Genomic DNA, 20,746 nt, shown 5'->3' with positions numbered 1-20,746 from the left:
CACCAGACTGCAACTATCACCAGACTGCAACTATCACCAGACTGCAACTATCAACAATATCCCTTGGAAAAGATACCAAGAACTACCAGACTACAACACATATCCCTTTACAGAATATCCGATCTCCGCAGGAACTACCAAACCCTGAAGCCCATCTCTCACACCCGAACCCGCCACTCCCAAACACGGCAAACAACAGGCTAGTAGCTAAAGAGAAGTACTGATATGGAGCGTGCATGAGGGCCCCTTACATGGCAGACTTGGCGTTGGGCACGGCGTCGAAGAGGACGCAGTAGATGTCGGCTACTCAGGCCTCCACCTTAACCCGACAGCTCCGGGGCCGCATCTGTGGCCGTGACAAATGACCCACATAGCTTTCAACGCAAATGAAAGTAACCCTCAGAGTACAGACCTGATGAAAATTGGTGAAGAGAATCAGCTACCAGAAGTATAGTAAAAAGCCCAGCTCAAATATCTGTCAGTTAAATCACTATGAAGAGACGTTGGGACTAAAATGAGAGGACTTTGCAAGGTAACATGACAACAATGAGGGTGTTGTAGGGTAACATAACAGGGACGATTAAATTTGCTACATAAAGTTGATTACAATGACGGTATTCAAATTCAGCAATCCGTGTGCCAATGAACTCTCTGTATGCTGAACATCCAAAGGGGGATGATGGAGGATGTTGCAGTTTTGGTCAAATTTAAGTTGAACCATCAATTTTACTTGCAGTTCATACTGCCTGTACAGTTGCAAGGTGAATCCAACTCACATCTGAGTGGGAGAGGGAGGGAGGGAGGGCAGTAGTAGGCAGCCATGAATCATACCCATCGCTGCATCTGGCCTGGCTGCGTGAGGAGGGTCAGCTCCTCCGTCCACGCGCTCTACATAGGGAGCAGCCACGGCATGCCCTTGAACCAAGCAGCTACTCCATGGCCTTCCTGCACACAAGCAGAGATGAGACGAGACCTCATGCATGCACGCGCAAATCAAATGAAAAATAAGAATAGGCAAAGGGGAGGAGAGGATGATATCCGAATAAGCAAAGGCCAGATCTATTCGACTACCCCAACTCAGCTACGCCTCGATAATGGCCATGGGTTATGACTTATGACTGGCCTGACTCGATTGCGTGGCTCTGTCGCACCAATCTGAGGATGATGACACCCGCTGAAAGCCCCTTTTGCACAGTAGTTTTTAGGCTGAACTAATTATACTTCTATTTTGTTTTTAGAAATATTTCACTCCTGTTTTGGCAAAGGCGAATCGACCTCAAAAGCTTAATGAAGTTGGTATTATTGCTTTTATCTAAAAGGGGGAGATGCCTGACCTGCACATTTTGAGGCCAAGGCGACCAACCGTATATGCTGGACAGCCGCTATAATTTTACCAGCTCAAGAAATCCTAAGGAGTGCCATTTAGGATAACATGAGCAACTCAAGCACATGTTGGCAGCAACATACAGTCGTTACAGAATTTTATACACATCCACCTCAAGCATGACTGCATTGTGACTTTAAACAATGAAATCAGGACCTATAATATACTAATTATCAATCACTCAACTTGCATCGTTACTTTTTTCCCATTACTCAACAACATGTGAAAAGAAAAATTCCCGATAGGGAGCAAGTAAGATTTGCTGCAAGCGGATCATGTCACCTGCCTCATATTTTTGTGAGTTCACTTCCTCCCTGGCTGGAAGATCATTAGAACCTCTTCCATCACCGCAGAACACTGAAAAAGAAAACAATTCGGTAATTACCAAAAAGCTAAACGTACAATATGAGAATATATCAAACATCTTGAGGTAAAGCACCATGAAGCGAGCATATAGTTATACTCTTGATTACTATCAATGGTTTCATTGATCCTATTTTGCGCAGGTCAATACAGAAGGAACCAAATCAGTTAACAGAGTGTATTTCTGAAGAAATGTTAACCCTATTTTTACAGAGATGCAGAGGGAGAGGGAGACGGCGTGAATCTGAATGTTTGTACCTGGTAGAGGAGCTTCTCGAGGATGAGGTCTGCGACATCCATGACGGTGTGGAAGCGGCCAGAGAGGAAGACGACCCTGTTGTATGTGCTTGCCGAGGTTAGCATGTGGAACCCTGCAGAAATGTGTTGCTAAACATCAGAAAATCTACCAGAGGTCTGTTAAAGAACTTCCCAAACCGCGGAGTTGAGCCTAAACATCTACATCATGTGCATGCAAAAGAATGGCTTCATGATGCATGTAGAGTCCACATCGGTTGGTCTAAATCGTATGTAGAGTGCACATCACCTAGATGAATCACAAACAGAAGTAATAAATGCAAAAGCCAAATAGCAGCAAACACATGCATCACCATGAAGACCCTGAGCTCACATATATAGATTTACCATTCGTCCTCAGTACTATCCAGGACAAAGAGGCTACGTAGAGTAGAAAACTAACTACAGTATCTGGTTGTTCTTGAACATCATAACAACATGAACTAACCAGGTGCGTCAAATACATAAATAAATGTATGTCGGACAAGAGGGCAGCAGGACCATCGACCAGCGCTGCATTTTCCTAGAAGCCAAAAGCACACACAACCGAAATAAACATGTCAGAAGAAAATATACACTTGAGATTTTGTATTCAGTTGACTACAAATTCAAAGATACTTACAGTTGCACTGATGCAGCTGAAGCTGATGAACGTGCCCTGAGCTCCCAGCAGCTTGACATGCGTCACTCGCTTTTCACATGTGTAAGCAATGGGCAGACCATCCTGTAGATGCATGGCTGCACAAACAAAACATGAAAACAGCCAAGTTAAAAATTAAACCAAAGAATGAGTGAAAGATAAGAATCTCTATCAGGCTATGTTGTAATTGTTGGATTAATATGTTGGAAATTAAGAAGCATGATAGTCAGAACAGACTATATCACATATTATAGCAAGAATATGCAACTGCTGTTGAATAAAAACAAACCAAAACTATTATTGTTTCCAAATCTATTAGTTTGAAAATCAAGTGCATCGTGGGTCATGTAAACAGAGAAGCAAATGAGAAATTTAGATGTTGTTCAAAATTTTTTAGTGGTACCATCTATAGTCAAAAGAGGTCATTTTGGGAGTTGGGACTAATATACATGTGGCTAATGCACGAATATCATGCATGTTGGGCTAACAATATTCTGAAATAAAACCCGCACATCATCTATCACATGTCTTGATTTCTAAGGCTTAATTAAAGAGATAACAGATATTACTAATGGGGTCATTTTAATTACTATAATTGTCATTTGCCCCGAAAAACAGTTGAAAACATCCTATATGCCACTGGGTGTCGTGTCATGTAAACTAAAATTCAGACAAAAAAATATAACACTAACTTAGGCAAGAAGCACTCTGTCCTCCCTTTCTTTCTATGCCCGTCGACAAATCAAATGATGGCACGAAGTGAAACCAAACGGAAGGAAAGGAGAGGGGTCACTCTGTTCCTAGCGAATTTGGCCATATGCACACATATAAATCATGCCCACTAATTTGTCCATATGCACACATATAAAACAAATTGATGAGTTATGAGCAGGAGTTAACAACAGGCTACCAAGCACTCTAGCATATGGAGCCATCCCATTATATCCTCTCAGACCGTCACACCTCTCGGAGCATAGTCGAAGACAAACCTTCAGAGGTTGAAGACAAACCTTCCTAGGAGAAATTGACCACGGCAACACCTATCCTTGCAACCATCCGCGAGCAGCAACCTAAAAAACAAGATTAAGCCGCAAGTCAGCCTTGAGAGAGAGAGAGAGAAAGAGAGAGAGAGAGTGAGGGAGGGAGGGAAAGGGAGAGGAACCTGCGGCATAGGCAGTGAGAGGAACACGGAGGAGAAGGGGTGGAGTGTGGCGCCGGCAAAGGAAGTACCCGACGCAGCGCCAACGCCGTTGGGGGCCAGCCTCGACCCGCGGGGCCGTCGCCACCGACGCGCTGACGGGGTACGTGCCGCTCTCGGCTGGCCCTGCAGACCGTCGGCTCGGAGGAATCGCCCCCCCCAAGGGGTGAATCCATTGGCCACGGGAGAGAAGGCGAGGGGATTGGGGCCGGCGGGGATGGAAAGAGGATGGGGCCGCGGTGGCGGTGGTGGTGGACGACGGCGACGGCGCAGGGGAGGTGAGCGGCGGGGGTCTGGCGGGCTCGGCGAAGGAGACGGCGGCGGCGTGGGGTGCTGCTAGGGTTAGGGTGGAGGAGGCGTAGAGGAGGAGGGGGAGGGACGAGCGGGTGCGGGAGGAGGAGGCGGCGGCTAGGTCTCCGTCACAGGAGCGCCTGGCCCTTTTATACCCCCACCACGCGAAATGACCAAAATGCCCTGGTGGGGCATGGTATTTACATTCTGTTGCCATTACTATTCATTACAGCAGTGTTTCTTCCAGATCGGACGGCCCAGATCCTCCCACCTCTCGATCCAACGGCCCAAAACCCATCAAGCATAGCGATCCGACGGCCGAGAATCACTGAACTCTGTAAAGCCTTATAGGAACATCCTTCTCTTATCTCTTGATTTCGCGAGGGAATGAGAGCGCTGTTGCTCCGGAGGCCTGCCAAGACGCACAAAATCTACCACACGGCCCCTACAAGGCCCGCTACGCTCCCAATTCGGCGGCTGGCCCATCGACGAACGGCGAGTCATCCCCCCACCCCCAGTCCTGCAAAGACTCCGGCCGAGGGAGCAAAGGGGCAGAGGGAGTTCGCTGCTCCACAGTCCAGACCAGATCCGACGCCGCGGCCATGGATCCCCCGCCGCGGCCGCGCGCCCTCCCCCTCGCCGTCCCCCCCCTCCTCCTCCTGCTCGCCTCCCCCGCCGCGCTCGCCTGGAAGAGGGACGAGTTCCGCAACTGCAACCAGACCCCCTTCTGCAAGCGCGCCCGCACCCGCGCCCCGCACTCCCTCGACGCGCCGCTCTCCCTCGTCGCCGGCTCCCTCGCCGTCTCCCCCGAGGGCTCCCTCACCGCCGAGCTCTCCCACCCCTCCCGCCCCCGCCCGCTCCTCCTCCGCCTCTCCGCGCTGCCCCCGCACGCCCTCCGCCTCCAGATCGACGAGGACTACTCGGCCAACACCCCGCCCAGCCGCCGCTTCCACGTCCCCGACGTCCTCCTCCCCGACGTCGACTCCCGCGCGCTCCACCTCTCCAAGCCCAAGACCGTCGGCGGCGCCTCCACCGTCGCGCTCTCCTCCGACCTCGACGTCGTCGTCAAGCACGATCCCTTCGAGCTGACCGTCCGCCGAGCTGGCTCGGGCGACCCCGTGCTCTCCTTCAACTCCCACGGCCTCTTCGACTTCGAGCCGCTGCAGGAGTCAAAGCCCGAGGGCGAGACCTGGGAGGAGCAGTTGAGGAGCCACACCGACACGCGCCCCCGCGGCCCGCAGTCGATCACCTTCGACGTCTCCTTCTATGGTGCCGACTTCGTGTATGGCCTCCCCGAGCACGGCTCCACATCGCTCGCCCTCCGTCCCACACGCGGCCCGGGGGTTGAGGAGTCCGAGCCTTACCGCCTCTTCAACCTCGATGTGTTCGAGTATCTCCACGAATCGCCCTTTGGGCTGTATGGGTCGATCCCCTTCATGATTGCACATGGTGCAAGTGCATCTTCAGGATTCTTCTGGCTTAATGCCGCGGAGATGCAGATTGATGTGCTTGCACCAGGGTGGGATGGCGCGGCATCAACGGAGAATGGGAGAATTGACACGCTGTGGATGGCTGAGGCTGGTGTGGTTGATGCGTTCTTCTTTGTTGGTTCTGAGCCGAAGGATGTGATCAAGCAGTACATCAGTGTTACAGGTACGCCCTCCATGCCACAGCAGTTTGCAGTGGCATATCACCAGTGCCGGTGGAACTACAGGGACGAGGAGGATGTTGCTGGAGTGGATGCTGGGTTTGATGAGCATGATATTCCATATGACGTGCTCTGGCTCGACATTGAACACACTGATGGCAAGCGATATTTCACATGGGACCGTTCCGCATTCCCGAACCCAGAGGAGATGCAGCGGAAGATAGCAGATAAGGGGAGGAAGATGGTAACTATTGTAGACCCACATATGAAGAGGGACAGTGGTTACCACATCCATGAGGAAGCTACTGCCAAAGGTTACTATGTTCAAGATGCAAGCGGGAAGGACTACGATGGGTGGTGCTGGCCTGGGTCATCATCATATCCTGACATGTTGAATCCTGAAATACGGGACTGGTGGGCTGACAAGTTCTCCTATCAAAACTACAAGGGATCAACTCCAACGCTGTACATTTGGAATGACATGAACGAGCCATCAGTCTTCAACGGCCCTGAGGTATGTTTCTGAATTGCAATATGCCTATGCATTATCTTGTGAAGGCGAGGTTTACAGAAAAACTGAAACATTTTATGCATGAATCAATCTTCTTCAATAGGTCACCATGCCTAGGGATGCATTACATAATGGTGATGTTGAACATCGAGAACTGCACAATGCATATGGGTACTACTTCCATATGGCTACATCAGATGGGCTTCTCAAGCGAGGTGAGGGTAAAGACAGGCCCTTTGTTTTGTCAAGGGCCTTCTTTGCTGGAAGTCAACGGTATGGGGCAGTTTGGACCGGTGACAACACTGCAGATTGGGATCACCTTAAATCTTCTATTCCGATGGTTTTAACTCTTGGTCTTACTGGCATGACCTTCTCTGGTAGGTGGACCTATATTACAACTTCACCTCATAATCCTGATGTTAAAAGCCTTACTAACATGTGAACCTTTGACAGGTGCGGATGTTGGTGGATTCTTTGGCAATCCTGAGCCTGACCTATTGGTGCGTTGGTACCAAGTAGGAGCTTTTTATCCTTTCTTTAGAGGTCATGCTCACCATGACACCAAGAGGCGGGAGCCATGGTTATTTGGGTAATGCCACAAATAATTAAATTTGTAGAGTTTTGTTTATCTTGGAAATTCTCAACATGGCTGGTAATCCCCTCTGAGAAAATATATTAAAGAACTGGCTGATAATTGAGGAAAATTTATTACCATGACGTGACTTCACACTATCATCTAGAAAATTTAAGCTGATAACTTAGTTTGGAAAAGTAGATTATAATTGATATTTGTTTCAAGGCTAACATACTCATTGTACTTACTACAGAGAGCGAAGAACTGCCCTCATGAGGGAGGCAATACATATGCGGTATTCATTGTTGCCCTACTATTACACTCTGTTCCAAGAGGCTAGTGTAACTGGTGTTCCTGTTATGCGTCCTTTGTGGTTGGAATTTCCTGATGACAAGGAAACATATAATAATGGTGAGGCTTTTATGGTTGGGCCAAGCATTTTGGCCCAAGGAATTTACGAAGAGGTGAGTAGTGATACTGCATTTTTTTTCTAAATCACTCATATTTTGCTGGAAAATGCAGCATGCATTTTAATATAATAACTTCATGCAGGGCCAGAAATCAGTGTCGGTTTACCTTCCTGGAACGGAGTTATGGTATGACTTGAGAAATGGATCACCATACAAGGGAAGTGTGTCACACAAGCTGCAAGTTTCAGAAGATAGCATACCAAGCTTCCAAAGGTCAGGCACAATTGTGCCAAGAAAGGATAGATTCAGGCGCAGTTCTACTCAGATGGTGAACGATCCATACACCCTGGTATGTCAAACATGTTTGCCTGTGTAAACATCTTGCTATTTGGTAACTCATAATCCCATTTAATAGTTCTCTTGGTGATGTGCAAATAGTCATTAAAAGTGTTAATATCTACCTGGTATTTCATAATATTTTTTACCAATGAAAAGTTGCATGTGAACCTTTTTCTTTACTAAAGACGTTGCATGTGAACCTTTTTCTTTACTAAAGACGTTGCATGTGAACCTTTTTCTTTACTAAAGACATGTTGCTTGTGAACCTTAGCTAGCTCCTTCCAGATTAGTCGATGTAGTTATGAGGATCAACTATACATCATATTGCAATGCTTGTTAAATTATTAGGCTCATTGGTCTGTTGGATAGGGGTTGCTGTGATTTCATCGCTAGAATTGAGCATTGGGCACATGCATTACTTCTGCAAACGCAAAACTAGCTAAATATATGACCATGCAAATCTGTTTGGTTGATGTAGCTACTAGCTACATAGTAGTGTGGTTTATTCTCTGAAGTAGACTATTTAACTCTGTATGTTTGCAATGATCAGGTGATAGCCCTCAATAGCTCGGGTTCTGCAGAAGGTGAACTTTATGTGGATGATGGGAAAAGTTATGATTATCAGCAAGGGGCATTCATCCATCGGCGTTTTGTATTTGCAGACAATAAACTAACTTCAATCAATATTGCGCCTGATAGTCTGGGCAAGAAGGTGTATTCAACTGAGTGTGTGATTGAAAGAATTATAGTGCTTGGGTTATCATCGGGAGCAAAGAAGGCTATCATTGAACCTGGGAACCAAGAAGTGGAAATTGATCTGGGACCGATTAGTTTAAGGAGTGGTTCAAAGTCTGTTGCGCCAACAGTCAGGAGGCCCAATGTTCGTGTTGTAGATGATTGGACGATAAGGATCGCATGATATGCAGCCCATTCACATCTGGAGCCTGATGTCTCCATTGTTCGCTGTCAGGCTATAAACTCGAGCAATGCTAGAAGCGTAGTTTCAGACTCGTAAATGTTATCTGTGGACACCCAAATTTCATTGTTTCAGACTTCCAGTGGACCCAAAATTTCTGCAGGTGCCTGGTACGCATGCTGTTTGTACTCCCAATTTTGACATAAGTCGTGACATAAATTGCTGATGTATACCTGTAGCACTTATACTGAAATTGGTGTGCCACGTATGATGTATGCGATATGAAGTTCTTGCAACATTGCAATTTAGTACTTTTTTGTGTGTGTGTGTAATCTTGGATAGTTCTTTGCCTAAGATTGTAATCCCATCAACATAGGCAACATAGCCCAAACACAAAGGTAACAAATAATGCCTTCTCAGACAGAATGCACATACTTTAAGAGCTTGAGTTCCTGCAACTGCAGTTGTGAGTTGTGGCAGGCAGACCAAAGTGTAGTATCCAGTTGTAACTGCTTTCAGCCCTGCGGCTAGTTATTATTAAAACGTTTATTACATTCACTGGCTGAAGTAGGAAATGGCGGCAGGCAATGCATTCAGCCCCCAGCCTCTGTTCCGACCTAAGAGTGTAGAATGCCTTGAAAGTGGCGCATAACAACATAAGTAGGAGTACTACTGTATTACTCATTTTCAGCTTGGATGTTTGTTTGACAATCTTTTTTCCGTGAAGACAATTTTATTTCCCAGCTCGAAAACAAAACCTCATCTTCGGCAAGAAGAATGGTCTCCGGTACATTCGATACAAGGATTAAGAGAGGAAAAATGACATAACTAGGGATAGACCAATGTATCAATGTAGTATGATTTTTACAGAGCACTGGTCCAATTAAATCGCCATCTCCGGCACAGAACAAGGACATGAATCACAAGATCAGAGTAGCCTCTCTCTCCCCCAACAAAAGGCAGACGGCCGCGAAGCAAAGCAATAAGCCCCATCTAACTCCAATACGCCAAGCTTAAAACAGCAACACAGTACTACACTTATTCTAATTACATGGAACGAGCGTATGCATATGGCTATCTACCAGCCCTGCACTGTAGACAAGCCGCCATCAATCTCGGGAGCCGATCCATCACTTCCGGAGGAAAGCCCATGGCCCTCTCGCTGCCCCCATCCTGCAGACATCAGTCACAAAGCCTTGATGAGCCATAGCTGAAAGATTATGGAACACATATTTTGCAAGGATTTCACAGAGAACAGTTCAATTTTCAGCAGGATTTGAAAACATTCCTCCTGTGAACGGCACTAGAAAAGGGCCGGGGATACCGTAGAAATGGAGGTACTGATGAAGTGATGAGGAGGGGGGGTAGGGTGGAGCATAGTATCGTTCATACCTCCAGGTGCTGGCTACGGTCCTGAGGCTCATGTAGATGGTCAATGCGACCCATATGCCGATGAATCCCTTGTGCGCAGAGAGGTACACCAGGCACGGTATGGATATGGACGCCACCCCAACCTGAAGGTTTCCATGGGATCCAATTTCAGTCTCGGGACAAGTTTCAGAGCTAAAATTTTTGATGCTGCTGTGGAAGGATCTACGGTACCATGGAGTATGCAGAGTAGGTGTAGTCTTGTGCTCCGAAGTTGATGCCGTCGAACACGAACGCCAGGGCGTTTATCGTCTGCGTGCCGGCGACGAACTGAACATCCCAAACAGAGCAGCTATATTCAGTGCCCGAATCCTGGGAAATAGTCATCTCTCGTATGGAGTTCTCATGTTTTGAACAGCAAGGCTCTTACCGGGATGCCTTTGTGGATGACGTCGATCACAGCGGCGTCCTTTGTGAAAACGCCGGCGCCGAACTTCATGAAGAGACCAAGCACCACCGTGAGGCCCATCCCCAGAACAATGCTCAGCTGCAAGGCGAAAAGAGATCGCCATTAGCCTCTTCTTCTCGATGAACCGAAATGCGAACCTTTTGCGTGTTCTAGGGGGAAAAAAGGGAGAAGTGGCAAGAATCAACTGTGACAAACCTGCAGAACACGAGAGGTCGCGGCAATCACCTTCTTGGTATCGTTCTTGGCGAACGCGCTTGCGAGCACTGCCTGCAAGAACTCATCCACAACACGCCCCAGTTTAGCACACTCTCTATGTAGTCTCTACTGAAGCTGCTTCTCATGGACTAATTAATCTATGGGAATATGACATGGCAATCTGACCTGTCCAGCAACGGCCAACCCATCGGCGAGAAGCGACGTCGCGAGCCAGAGCTGGCAGCAGATCTGGAAGGCCGCCATGATGGTTGGTCCGTCGCGGGCTGCCAGCGACGACGCCAGAGTGACGCAGAATGTCACCGCTACCACCCTCGCGAGCAGCAGGAATCCTGAAGAAAACAGAGCACTTTCAGAGTCATTTCCAGGGGATCAGTGACAATGAGAGATGTTATCCAGTTCCAGGGTTCCAACTGTATCTCACCACACCCAAGAAACCGCCCAAATTTCAGGGATTTAAGGCTCGGTGGGATAACATCAACTTGCTGGACGAGCCGACATATCAAGATCATGGTTATCAGGTACCTGAAGAAAAAGATGGATGTGGAGTTGTTAGGACGGACTGAAACACATAGGCTCTAGATGCTACTGGTATAGTGGTGAAACCTACTGGGAAATGACATGAGCAACTGCTGCACCAGTGACACCCATGTGGCAAACAAACATCAAAATTGGGTCTAGGATGATATTTGTTGCATCTCCAACCACTGCAAAAGAAATTGCAAGGAAATGTTAGTAACGCTTCAGATATTTTTCCTTGAAAACAGATATCCATATTCCAGCTGAAAGAATGTAAATCATCGCCAGATATTCTTACCGGTAGCATACAACGGTGTCTTTGTGTCTTTGAAGCCTCGGAAAACACCCTGCATTGCCAGAGACAGGAGAACAGCGGGAGCGCCAAGTGATCTGATCGTTAGGTATCGAACCGCAGGTTCTAGCATTGGTGAGTCCTGGAATAGTGTGATGCAGATGAAAATATGAATCATCATCATGGATAGCAAGAAACTACAGAAGTAAGATAAACTTGGACAGATAGAGAAGGTAACAACACCTACATGTTTCACACCCATGATGCCCAACACAACTTTCGCCGAAAAGATGAGGAACACGGCCTGGACTAGCCCGAGAAATGAGCCAACAATTAGAGCCGATGTCACAGAAGGTATGTACCTTCTCTTGCACCCTTGATTGGAGAGATCAGCACACTCTGTGGGTATACAAGAATTAGCGCACACCGGCGTCTCACCACCTGTAAAACAGAGTTCCACATAGGGATTCATGAAGAATACTTCAGTCCTGAGGTCAAACCAAATTACCGTTTAGGAATTATATGAAACCAGGTGTATTGCGAGAAATCGGTACCAGATGCGGGCACATTGCAAGCATCTGAATGCACATGAGCGGCTTTCTCAAGGTCCTTGCTGTTATTTTCTTCTAGGTATTTGCTAATGATGGCATCTTCTTCAGCGACGAATGATGTTGTTACGCTAACGAGCGGGTAGATGCAGACTTTGGAGACTTGGTTAAATATGGCAATAGAAACACCAACAGCTGCTATCTCCACCGAACCTGATCATTGAAAAATCGTGCACATATTTACTGCGTTAAATCTCAGAGCAGTAGCAGCAGCCTATCTCTTACAACACACAAAGTAATGTGAGACAACTATGAGAACAGATGTCTGAAAGATTACAGATTTTTTTTGTGACTTGCTTGCAACTGAAAACTAAAGCCAAGGACCTGGCATACTAAAAATACAGAAAAAATGAGAATATCTTTCAAAAGAATCATACTTTTTTGTGTGTAAATGGGGGAACACACTCAAAACGGAAAAAGATCAAAATGGGGCTGCGGTGACGCCTCTCGACAAGAAATGAAACGGACGAATGGTTATTTCAAGGTAACAAAATGAAGAGAATGAGCTCAGCATGTGCCTGGCTAACCAATTGTGTAACGAGAAATTGCTAGTGGCACGCAAAGGAATATTCGGAACAGAGGCCCTTGTGATGCACAAAAGAACAAATAAAAACCGAAAATACTGTTACTTTAGATCTTTTATATAAGTATATAAAAACACCAATGTAACCGAATCAAAGGAAAGAAACGAGCAATTTATCAGCCATGACCATTAGCAAAAAACAGAAAAAGAAGGTGAGCGCAATTGTCGGCAAAGGTTAAAAATTCTCCAGCGCGCACTTCGTGGAGGGTTTTTTGGCGCCAAATGAGCCAGTTACATGTCCAAATCAAGCGATCGGTACTGTAGAGCAAAGTCGGTTACTTTGCCAAACTGACAAACCGGAAACTGAAGTAGGGACTATCCACTGACAGAAACAGCAAAGGTGGCACATATCGGGAAATTCCCTTGTACCACTGCCTAAAATCAGGACTGCCGGTGAAAATTAATTGAGAAGCCCTATCCGTGGTGAAAATTTATTGAGAAGCTCCATCTATCCCGCGGAAATTCCGCAAGACGCGAACGCCGCGAGGTCGCGGCACAAGTCAAGATGGTGCAGCAACAGCGACTCATAGATGTTTCTTCTTCATTGCGTAATGAACAGATAGATAGATAGGTTGATTGTATGGTGATATGTATTTACCTAGACGGCCGATGAATGCTGTGTCCACCAAGGAGGCGAGGGGATCGGCGGCCAAGGCAAGCGACGCCGGCACCGCAATGCGCAGCACCTCTGACCCGAGCTCGTCGAGCTTGAAGACGCTCCTGCGACAGGTTACAGTTAAGCACATCAGACGTGAGGAACACGAGCACTCCCAAGACAGACGTACTCGGGCGCTAAGGTGGAAGGAAATCGACGAGATGCATGGGACGAGGGCGAACCTGATGTTCATGACGAAGAGGTACATCCCTGTCGTCCTGGGCCAGCCGGACAATGCAGACGGCGCCGGCAGCTCCTCCACGGCCTTCTCCTCCGGGCCGTGCCCGTTCGCCGCCGCGGCAGCGTCTGCGGGAACGTCGACGGCCACCCGCTTCTCCCCCACGGCCATGCTCGCCGCCGCGCCCTCCTCCATACACAGAGGTATGATGCTTGCCTGAGACTGACTGATGGCTCGCTCGTTCAGGGTATACGTGCTCGCGCAGAGGACTGTGCGTGAGAGGAGGGATGAGAGCACAAGGAGAAGCGGCAGCTCGCCCCTACTTATACGGAAACCGATCAGCAGCTGTCACATGGAAAGGCGAACGGGGGCAGGGCGTGTCAGCCAGTCCCTCAGATGTGGCGACGTGCTCCAACGGTGAAATGTTTCTCACAAGAAATACATCAGCTTTTCTCAACAACAAAAAAGATAGATAAATCAGCTGACATGGAGGAAGGAATCAGCTCGTGCCGTGCGTGCGGTTATGTGTGCGTGTGGTCAGTGTGTGTGTGTGCATGCAGCGCAAGCAAAGGCGAAAACAGAAAGGAATCGGAGTTTTTTTCGTTACAAGAGCAGGAAAGCGACCGGCCGCCGTGACGACCGGGCCGGGGCGCAACGCGACATGGCCGGGCGTTACGGCCGGCTGGCGACGCGTGCGGCGAGGCAACGGCGAGCTGCACGAGGTGCATGCTCCTGCCGACGAGAATGGAGCGGAACGCCCGTGCTCCAGGGCCGGCCGCCGGGAACGCTCCGATCGCCGAGTGCCCGGCGAGCCGAGGGGTCGACGTGATGCAGCCGGAACGCGTGACGGGATGCGTGTGCGGGACGCCGCCGCGCCGGGCTGGCCGGGGTTCCGGCCGGGCGTGGTATTGGTTGGTGCCGTTACGTTGCGTGATCGAACGCACAAGCTAGTGGACATGGCGATCGACCCAGCGGTGCCGTCGTCGACCCGTCAGTGCCGTCCCGGCAACTGCCATACGTACCACCGTTGGGATGGCCTCGGCGATACGTACGGTACGGCCTCGCCGGCCGGCGTAGGCGGCATGGGCGATCGATCATCGTCTCGACCGGCCGGAAAGAGTTTCTGTTATCGGACCCCCCCCCCCCCCCCCCCCCCCCCCCCCCCCCCCCCTCATCTCTCGTACGGCAATGGCATGCTTTAGTTTGCTTCGCCCATCGAACAACAGTGTCGCATGCGATGGGCCAGTAGTTGCACGCCAATGGTTAATTTCCCACGTGCCGCGTCGTCCGGTGCGATGCAAGTAACATGATAGAGATTCGGATCAACAATGGGCCGCGGCAAGGCGGCATGGCAAAAAGCTGAGGATTTTGGGGGTCTCGCCCAACACCCTGACCACTTGTAGGACGCCTAAAGATCATGATGAAGCTTCAGCGTGACGATTCTCGCAGAGGGGATCTCGAATGTTTGGATAAACGCCCGTTTTGAGTATGGCAGGGGAACAACTAGCTCGAGACCTAGACGATGAGAGAGCTACCAACTCTCTTTTTTCACACCGGGAAGACTACCTTAAAGCATACAAAGCAAATGATGTGATATTATATATTACTCTAGATATGCAACATAGTAATTTTACTACTGTCACGAATTAATTTCTTGCATCCATGCTCATGTAACAAATTATGTCCGTGCAGTGAAAGATCATCTTACTAAAGGTAGTACTCAAACTACAGATGTATAGCGATTCTAGTGTAGTTTGGGCCATTCTAACATCAAGTTCACTATAATTTTGGTTACAAGATAGTGCATGCTTATGGGTTACCCACTAGTAATTTAGAAGTAGCATTTTTTTTTACATATCACATGCATGGTTGTTTGGCTTTGAAGAACTAGGGTAGTGGTTTTCCAATTGCGTTCCTTAGCCACCCCATTCTAGTCTCCTTTTTGCCCTGTTTATACTAGAATCTTCCTCCTCTTCAAGGTGGGAAGACGAAAAGGGGCAGCCATCTTGGTTTCCCAACTACTCATGGCTATTTCTCTCTTCACTCTTTCCAATGAGAAAGATGACAGGAGTCCCTCCCATCTTATTTGGATATATCGCTGAGACTACTTGTCATCATGTTTTTATAGGCAATTTCCCCCATCTAGCATTGGGGAAAGGAGAGGCGAATATGCATTCAATGGAGTGAACTATACTCCAAACATCTGTAGAACTAAAATGACACTTGAATATACCAAATGGTAACACAAGATTCTGGATTATTCCTCATCAATGGCAAGCGAGTAAATATAATGCAGTCCCCTCAGGAAAGCTACAATATATGTGAGGCTTTTAGTATGCCATAAGTTTGCGCCTCCATCGCTTCATTTTCGAGAGTGAATTTTTGCGCAACTAGTTGCCACTACATTTAATTATTCAAAAACAAATCTCCAAGTTTCCAAAAAAATTGTGAAATGAGCACCCCTAACATATGACTCTTTCTATCCGATATTCTTTAGAGAGAAGTGCATATTTCAACCTTCAACTTTTGCCCTAGTCTAATTTACAACCCCGAACTCCAATACCATCTAAATTACAACCCCCAACTCTCAAAACCGGCCAGGATTCAACCCTCCCCTCTCTGTTGACCAGTTTTGACCAGTCAACAGGTCCAGTCAGCATGCCACATCAGCAAAAAATGCAAAATTTCCAAGGAAACAACCTGTAAAATCGAAGAAAATCCAGGAAAAGAAATAAGAAATCCAATTTCCGAAAAACACGGATAAAAGAACGAATTTCCAAAAAAAATCCAGAAAAAACCCAAAAACTCAAATTCCAGAAAAAAATCATTTTTTATTTTCCCTAGCTTTTTTCGCGAATAATTTTTTCGGAATTTTGCCTTTTTATATTTTTCCCTGATCTTATAGATTTTTATTTAGTTTTTCTTGAAATTTTGAAAAAAAATTCTGACGTGGCATGCTGATTGGATCCGTTGACTAGTCAAAACTGGTCACCCTAGGTCAAAACCGGTCAACAGGGAGGGGAGGGTTGAATCCTAACCGGTTTTGAGACTTGGGGGTTGTAATTTAGACGGTATTAAAGTTCAGGGTTGTAAATTAGACTAGGGTAAGAGTTCAGGGTTGAAATATGCACTTCTCTCTATTCTTTACAACACATGTTAACAGTCATCCATGACCATCGCTTCATGGGCTGCAACCATCGATTGCAGTTTTGTATGAAAATCAGACGCAAAGGTGTCGTATGCATAGTGTGAAATAATGTGTGCATGTAGTAAGTCATGCTATGCCGTGTGGACTGACACACATTAATCAAAAAGTTTGACTCACATGACATGTTAGTGATCTAAACGCTCTTATATTTGTTTACAGAGGGAGTACAAAAAAGAATGTTTTTTGGTTAGATAACTCGCACACTATTCGTTTCTTTTTGTGTTGAACAGTTAGCTAACTTGCATTCACCATTTTTTTTCACAATTTTTGGAAACTTGGGAAAGTATTGAACAGTGAAAATATGTGTTGTGTAGTGGCAACTAAGTGCCGAATTTACTTTCTACATTTCTGGTCCATGTCCTTTGCAGGAAAATGACTTGGCTAGATTCACATACTCCCTTCGTCCCAAAACAAGTGTCTCACGTTAGTACAAAGTTGTACTAGAGTTGAGACACTTATTTTGAGACGGAGGGAGTATTAAATATACTACAACCATTTAGTGTACCCCATGGCAACTAAGCCACAAAACATCAAACATAGTTCATCGCCAACCTTTATGAAAAGCAATCTGATCTTAAGCCACAAAAACATCAAACATAAATATGTATTGGGCGCCACTAACTCTCCTAGTGCTGTGATTATGTTGCTGATGTGCCACTAGCAGTTTGGACTGACCACTTACACAAATAATTCCAATCATACATATATAAGTTGGTACGTTGCTCTTTCTACTTTTGATTGGCTAGCAAAGTAACCTTGCTCCTTTTGACCATAATTTGTGTATCAGGTTGGAGTCATCTAATTGTATGTTGACAAAACTCAAAAGGCAAACGACTCAGTGATAAAAGCAAATTTAGTGTACGACATGTACGATAGTATGGTGTCAGCATATCGTTTGTCGTATCACGTTAGAAATTTTTAGTGGCGTTGAGAACAAAGACCGGTTCGAGAGTCAAGGGAGTGTGAAAAGGTCTAAGCATTAGAATGAAAGGATGGAAGAAACAACAACATTGAATAAAGAGAAAATAATCATGTACTATACCAATATTGTTCTTGAAACAAAATTCTCTACGGCTACATTGCTATCCTTTTGTGCCATCTTCAGGTGGCATGGTTAACTACAACAAGAGAAGCCAACCATCTGTACCAGAAATAAAGAACACGGTAGTGCGAGACTTTGTTTTCATGGATAACAATGTCATATCGAAGTTGCGGTGTTTCTATGCCCTATGCTTAGATACATCTGAGAGTTGCGACAGACGATTCAGACTCCAGAGAATGTGTTAAAATAGACTGCTAAAAAATTAACTTCTTTTTTGTGATAATCAAATTTAACTCAAATACCTGGCATTCAGTCTCACTATAAGTTTCCTCAAGAATATCTTGCCCAAGATAGTGCTTCAAGGATAAGGCTAGAAATAGACAGATGTGACCATTGAATTGAAGCTCCACAACAAACAATTCTGGGGGAGAATGCATAGCATAAGATGTGATACTAATGCTCGACAAAACTTGTCATACCTGGTGATTCCAAAATAAAGTTAGGGCTTACTGGCTAGCACCATCTATGTTGGGCCAGCCAGGGTTTGATCATCATGCTCACCAAGTTCCTCTTATATGCATGACTATTTTTTTATAATTCCTATATTCTTAAAGCTTCTGGTACAAAGTATCACCAAGTTCCTCTTATGCATGACAATCATAGTTGTATTGTGTTTGTTGCATATTTGTATATATTCTGTATGTTTTTACTAAATCTTGTTTGTTGTGACTGCAAAAAAGTGTACTACTAAAAAGACACGAGTTGGCCCAGCTATCACAATCACAGTGAACAAAATAGCCCGAAACAGTATCCATGAATTTGAAAAATTTCTGTATAAAACCAATCAACACACCGAGAAAACAACTGCAGTAACAAAACTACAAGTGTTCTGTCTAGTGCGTATTTGACCAGTCACATATACTCCGCTCTTATCATCTTCTGCATCCGTAGTCCGTACATTTGAGTATTATCACTAGCAGACAAACAAATAAGCAATGCTTGATCAGATGGTTTTATCCCGAATGTTGGCCACTCTAAAAGCAAAAAAGCCAAGAAATGTCACATTATATATATCCCGATCGAACTGTTTATAAATGTATCCAACAAAAGGGGAGTGGAATGCGAGCTGCGTCATCGGCAAGTTAAGCAGCTTTCGGAGACTAATACCATGCTGATAGGTGGTGCCTGCCAGCTTTGGAGTGCTTGGTTGAAATGGAGCAACAAAAAAGGCGCTACGATATCTGAATCTACTGACGTGTGGTTACCCTGATCGCTCTTTCTTGTGTAACAGCAACCAGGCCAGCTTTGGACTGGTGCCGGCCAACTTTAGAAAACCACTACCCGACGGAGCGTGAAAAAGAAGATTTAAAGGTGCAGATAAACGCGCGAATAATATGGCTATCAATCGGTTAAGCTTCTCTGGCACAGCATCTATATTCCCGGAAATGCAGCTTTGCATGGCTTTTACTTCTGATTTATGTGTGCATATATCAATATATATGCATTATTGCTTGGTCAACTACGTAGTACGTGGCAGACTCATGCAGAGTGCGCAGAAGGATACAACCAAGTTCTACTCCTGCGTGGTAATCCACCGCATATCTTCGCCAAAAAAAGACAGTAATCCACCTCATAGAGCGACTGCATGTGTGTAGAGTGGTTGATTAGTCTAGTATCCTAGCTTCTTGTAGTGCAACGATCGATCACAGTCGAAGCGTACACCGTGGACAGAGACACCTCTCGACCGGGCCAATTTGTGGTTAGGAAAACACTTGCACTTGCTCGGATGGTTGGTTACGTTTAACGATCACCTACTCTAGCTAAAACGTCGGTACATTGAGAACTACGCATCACGGCCTGCCGTGCAACACGTCACCGTCGATCACTATGCTTGGGCTCGGCTCAGCCATGCCTCGAAGACATTAGCTAGCTATGTTCTTACGATTGGTCGAGCTCCCGTCCGAAGAGCACTATATCGACATGCGATCGATGATCTAGCTACCTGTAAGAACGATCAAGCAGAAGCAGAGACAGAAGCCATATCAAAGCATGCGCTTGCGTACCTCTGGCCTGAAGTGGCGAAGCGGCCGGCGACTGGGTGCCGAGCTAGCTGGCCGTGTGTGTCTTTGGTTCCACTTGCACTCTTGGGCGCTGAGTGCAGGGAGCTACTGGCTGCTGCTCCACCCTGGCTCGTGGCCCCTATTAATAAGCGCCGTGAGAGGACGGCCGGAGGCACGATTCACGCGCGCGTACTTGCGGTCGCGCGACGGCTCGAGGGTCCGTTGGATTCCCGCTGCCTTTTTCGCTAGCTCTGGAGTCCAGGTCGGAGTCGCAATAGCTAGGAGAAAATCCTTGTTTAGTCGCGGGCCGCGTGGCCAGCACAGGCCCGCGCGTGTCGCCGCCGTACACCGGGCCGCGCACCGGCGCCCCGTCCGCCGTGTCACCGCGCCATTGGCGGCTCGCCGGCCAGGAAAAGTTCCGGCTGCAGCGGGAGCGCGGTGGTGCGGTGTGCGTTCACCAGTATACAAGTCGAGGATATAGGTCACTCACTAGTCACTAGGAGGCCTTCTCTCTCTCTCTCTCTCTCTCTCTGAATAAAAGAGGTCAGCAATGGAAAGCCTGGCCCGCTTCTTTTCCCGGGGGATGATGGCCCGCCCGCCTGCGTCGCCTTCGTGCCACCCCTAGTTTACGCATTCCATCGACCTCCTTTTCCCGGGGGAAGAAGAAGACGTCTGTGTGGAAAGGAGCTGCACCGAGGAAGGAAGGAGAGGGACGATGGAACCCGTGGGAAAGTTAGGTTGCGGAGGTCGGTCAGAGTAGCGGTGACAGTGAGAGTGGTGCACGCGCCATGCATTTTATTTTATGTCTCGACCGAGGACAAGCTAGGCCACCAAGGACGGCCTGAGCTACGCCGGTCGCCGGGCCAAGCACTCCCGAATAATTTTCCTGCTGATAAGTTGATCTGGTGATTGCTTTTTGGTCTGAATACTTGTGCGCGCGCGCCAGTGGTCGCTTGCGTGTGAGCTCGCCGTCGGTGCTAGCT

The 20,746-nt window shown here is 47.1% G+C and overlaps 2 protein-coding genes across 4 annotated transcripts; one reads left to right on the top strand and one right to left on the bottom strand.

The window, feature by feature from the left end:
- The first annotated feature begins 4,666 nt into the window (after nt 1-4,666).
- Nucleotides 4,667-8,864, top strand: LOC125552481 (probable glucan 1,3-alpha-glucosidase). The gene is made up of 6 exons (XM_048716053.1): nt 4,667-6,332; nt 6,433-6,706; nt 6,783-6,918; nt 7,157-7,367; nt 7,456-7,662; nt 8,203-8,864. Exons 1-6 carry the CDS (start codon nt 4,773-4,775, stop codon nt 8,569-8,571), a joined length of 2,757 nt encoding a protein of 918 aa, XP_048572010.1. The 5' UTR covers nt 4,667-4,772; the 3' UTR covers nt 8,572-8,864.
- A 524-nt stretch (nt 8,865-9,388) lies between these two features.
- Nucleotides 9,389-20,212, bottom strand: LOC125552482 (protein DETOXIFICATION 42-like). Of its 3 annotated transcripts, none has more exons than XM_048716057.1 (14): nt 19,767-20,212; nt 13,458-13,900; nt 13,219-13,340; nt 11,984-12,190; nt 11,677-11,870; nt 11,436-11,571; nt 11,229-11,325; nt 11,043-11,143; nt 10,787-10,950; nt 10,601-10,672; nt 10,367-10,483; nt 10,171-10,266; nt 9,961-10,082; nt 9,389-9,741 (listed from the first exon to the last, which is right to left on the bottom strand). In XM_048716057.1, exons 2-14 carry the CDS (start codon nt 13,646-13,648, stop codon nt 9,699-9,701), a joined length of 1,662 nt encoding a protein of 553 aa, XP_048572014.1. In that variant the 5' UTR covers nt 13,649-13,900; nt 19,767-20,212; the 3' UTR covers nt 9,389-9,698. The 3 variants fall into 3 exon arrangements, with proteins under 3 accessions (XP_048572014.1, XP_048572013.1, XP_048572011.1); XM_048716056.1 differs by having other exon boundaries at nt 13,458-13,772; XM_048716054.1 differs by having other exon boundaries at nt 13,458-13,798; nt 19,767-20,211.
- Nucleotides 20,213-20,746: the final 534 nt, after the last annotated feature.

The sequence above is a fragment of the Triticum urartu genome, chromosome 4 (assembly GCF_003073215.2).
Source record: "Triticum urartu cultivar G1812 chromosome 4, Tu2.1, whole genome shotgun sequence".
Lineage (NCBI taxonomy): Eukaryota > Viridiplantae > Streptophyta > Magnoliopsida > Poales > Poaceae > Triticum > Triticum urartu.
The sequence above is the reverse complement of the archived record's forward strand: the minus strand, read 5'-3'. Positions and strand labels throughout refer to the sequence as shown.

Coding starts and splice junctions, on each gene's coding strand:
- LOC125552482 (XM_048716057.1), bottom strand. CDS start 13,648: ATGGAGGAGGGCGCGGCGGCGAGCATGGCCGTGGGGGAGAAGCGGGTG. Junction 11,871..11,983: donor TTGCAATGTGCCCGCATCTG/GTACCGATTTCT, acceptor TCTGTTTTACAG/GTGGTGAGACGCCGGTGTGC. Junction 10,484..10,600: donor CGACCTCTCGTGTTCTGCAG/GTTTGTCACAGT, acceptor TTCGCCTTGCAG/CTGAGCATTGTTCTGGGGAT.
- LOC125552481 (XM_048716053.1), top strand. CDS start 4,773: ATGGATCCCCCGCCGCGGCCGCGCGCCCTCCCCCTCGCCGTCCCCCCC. Junction 6,707..6,782: donor TACTGGCATGACCTTCTCTG/GTAGGTGGACCT, acceptor AACCTTTGACAG/GTGCGGATGTTGGTGGATTC. Junction 7,368..7,455: donor CCCAAGGAATTTACGAAGAG/GTGAGTAGTGAT, acceptor AACTTCATGCAG/GGCCAGAAATCAGTGTCGGT.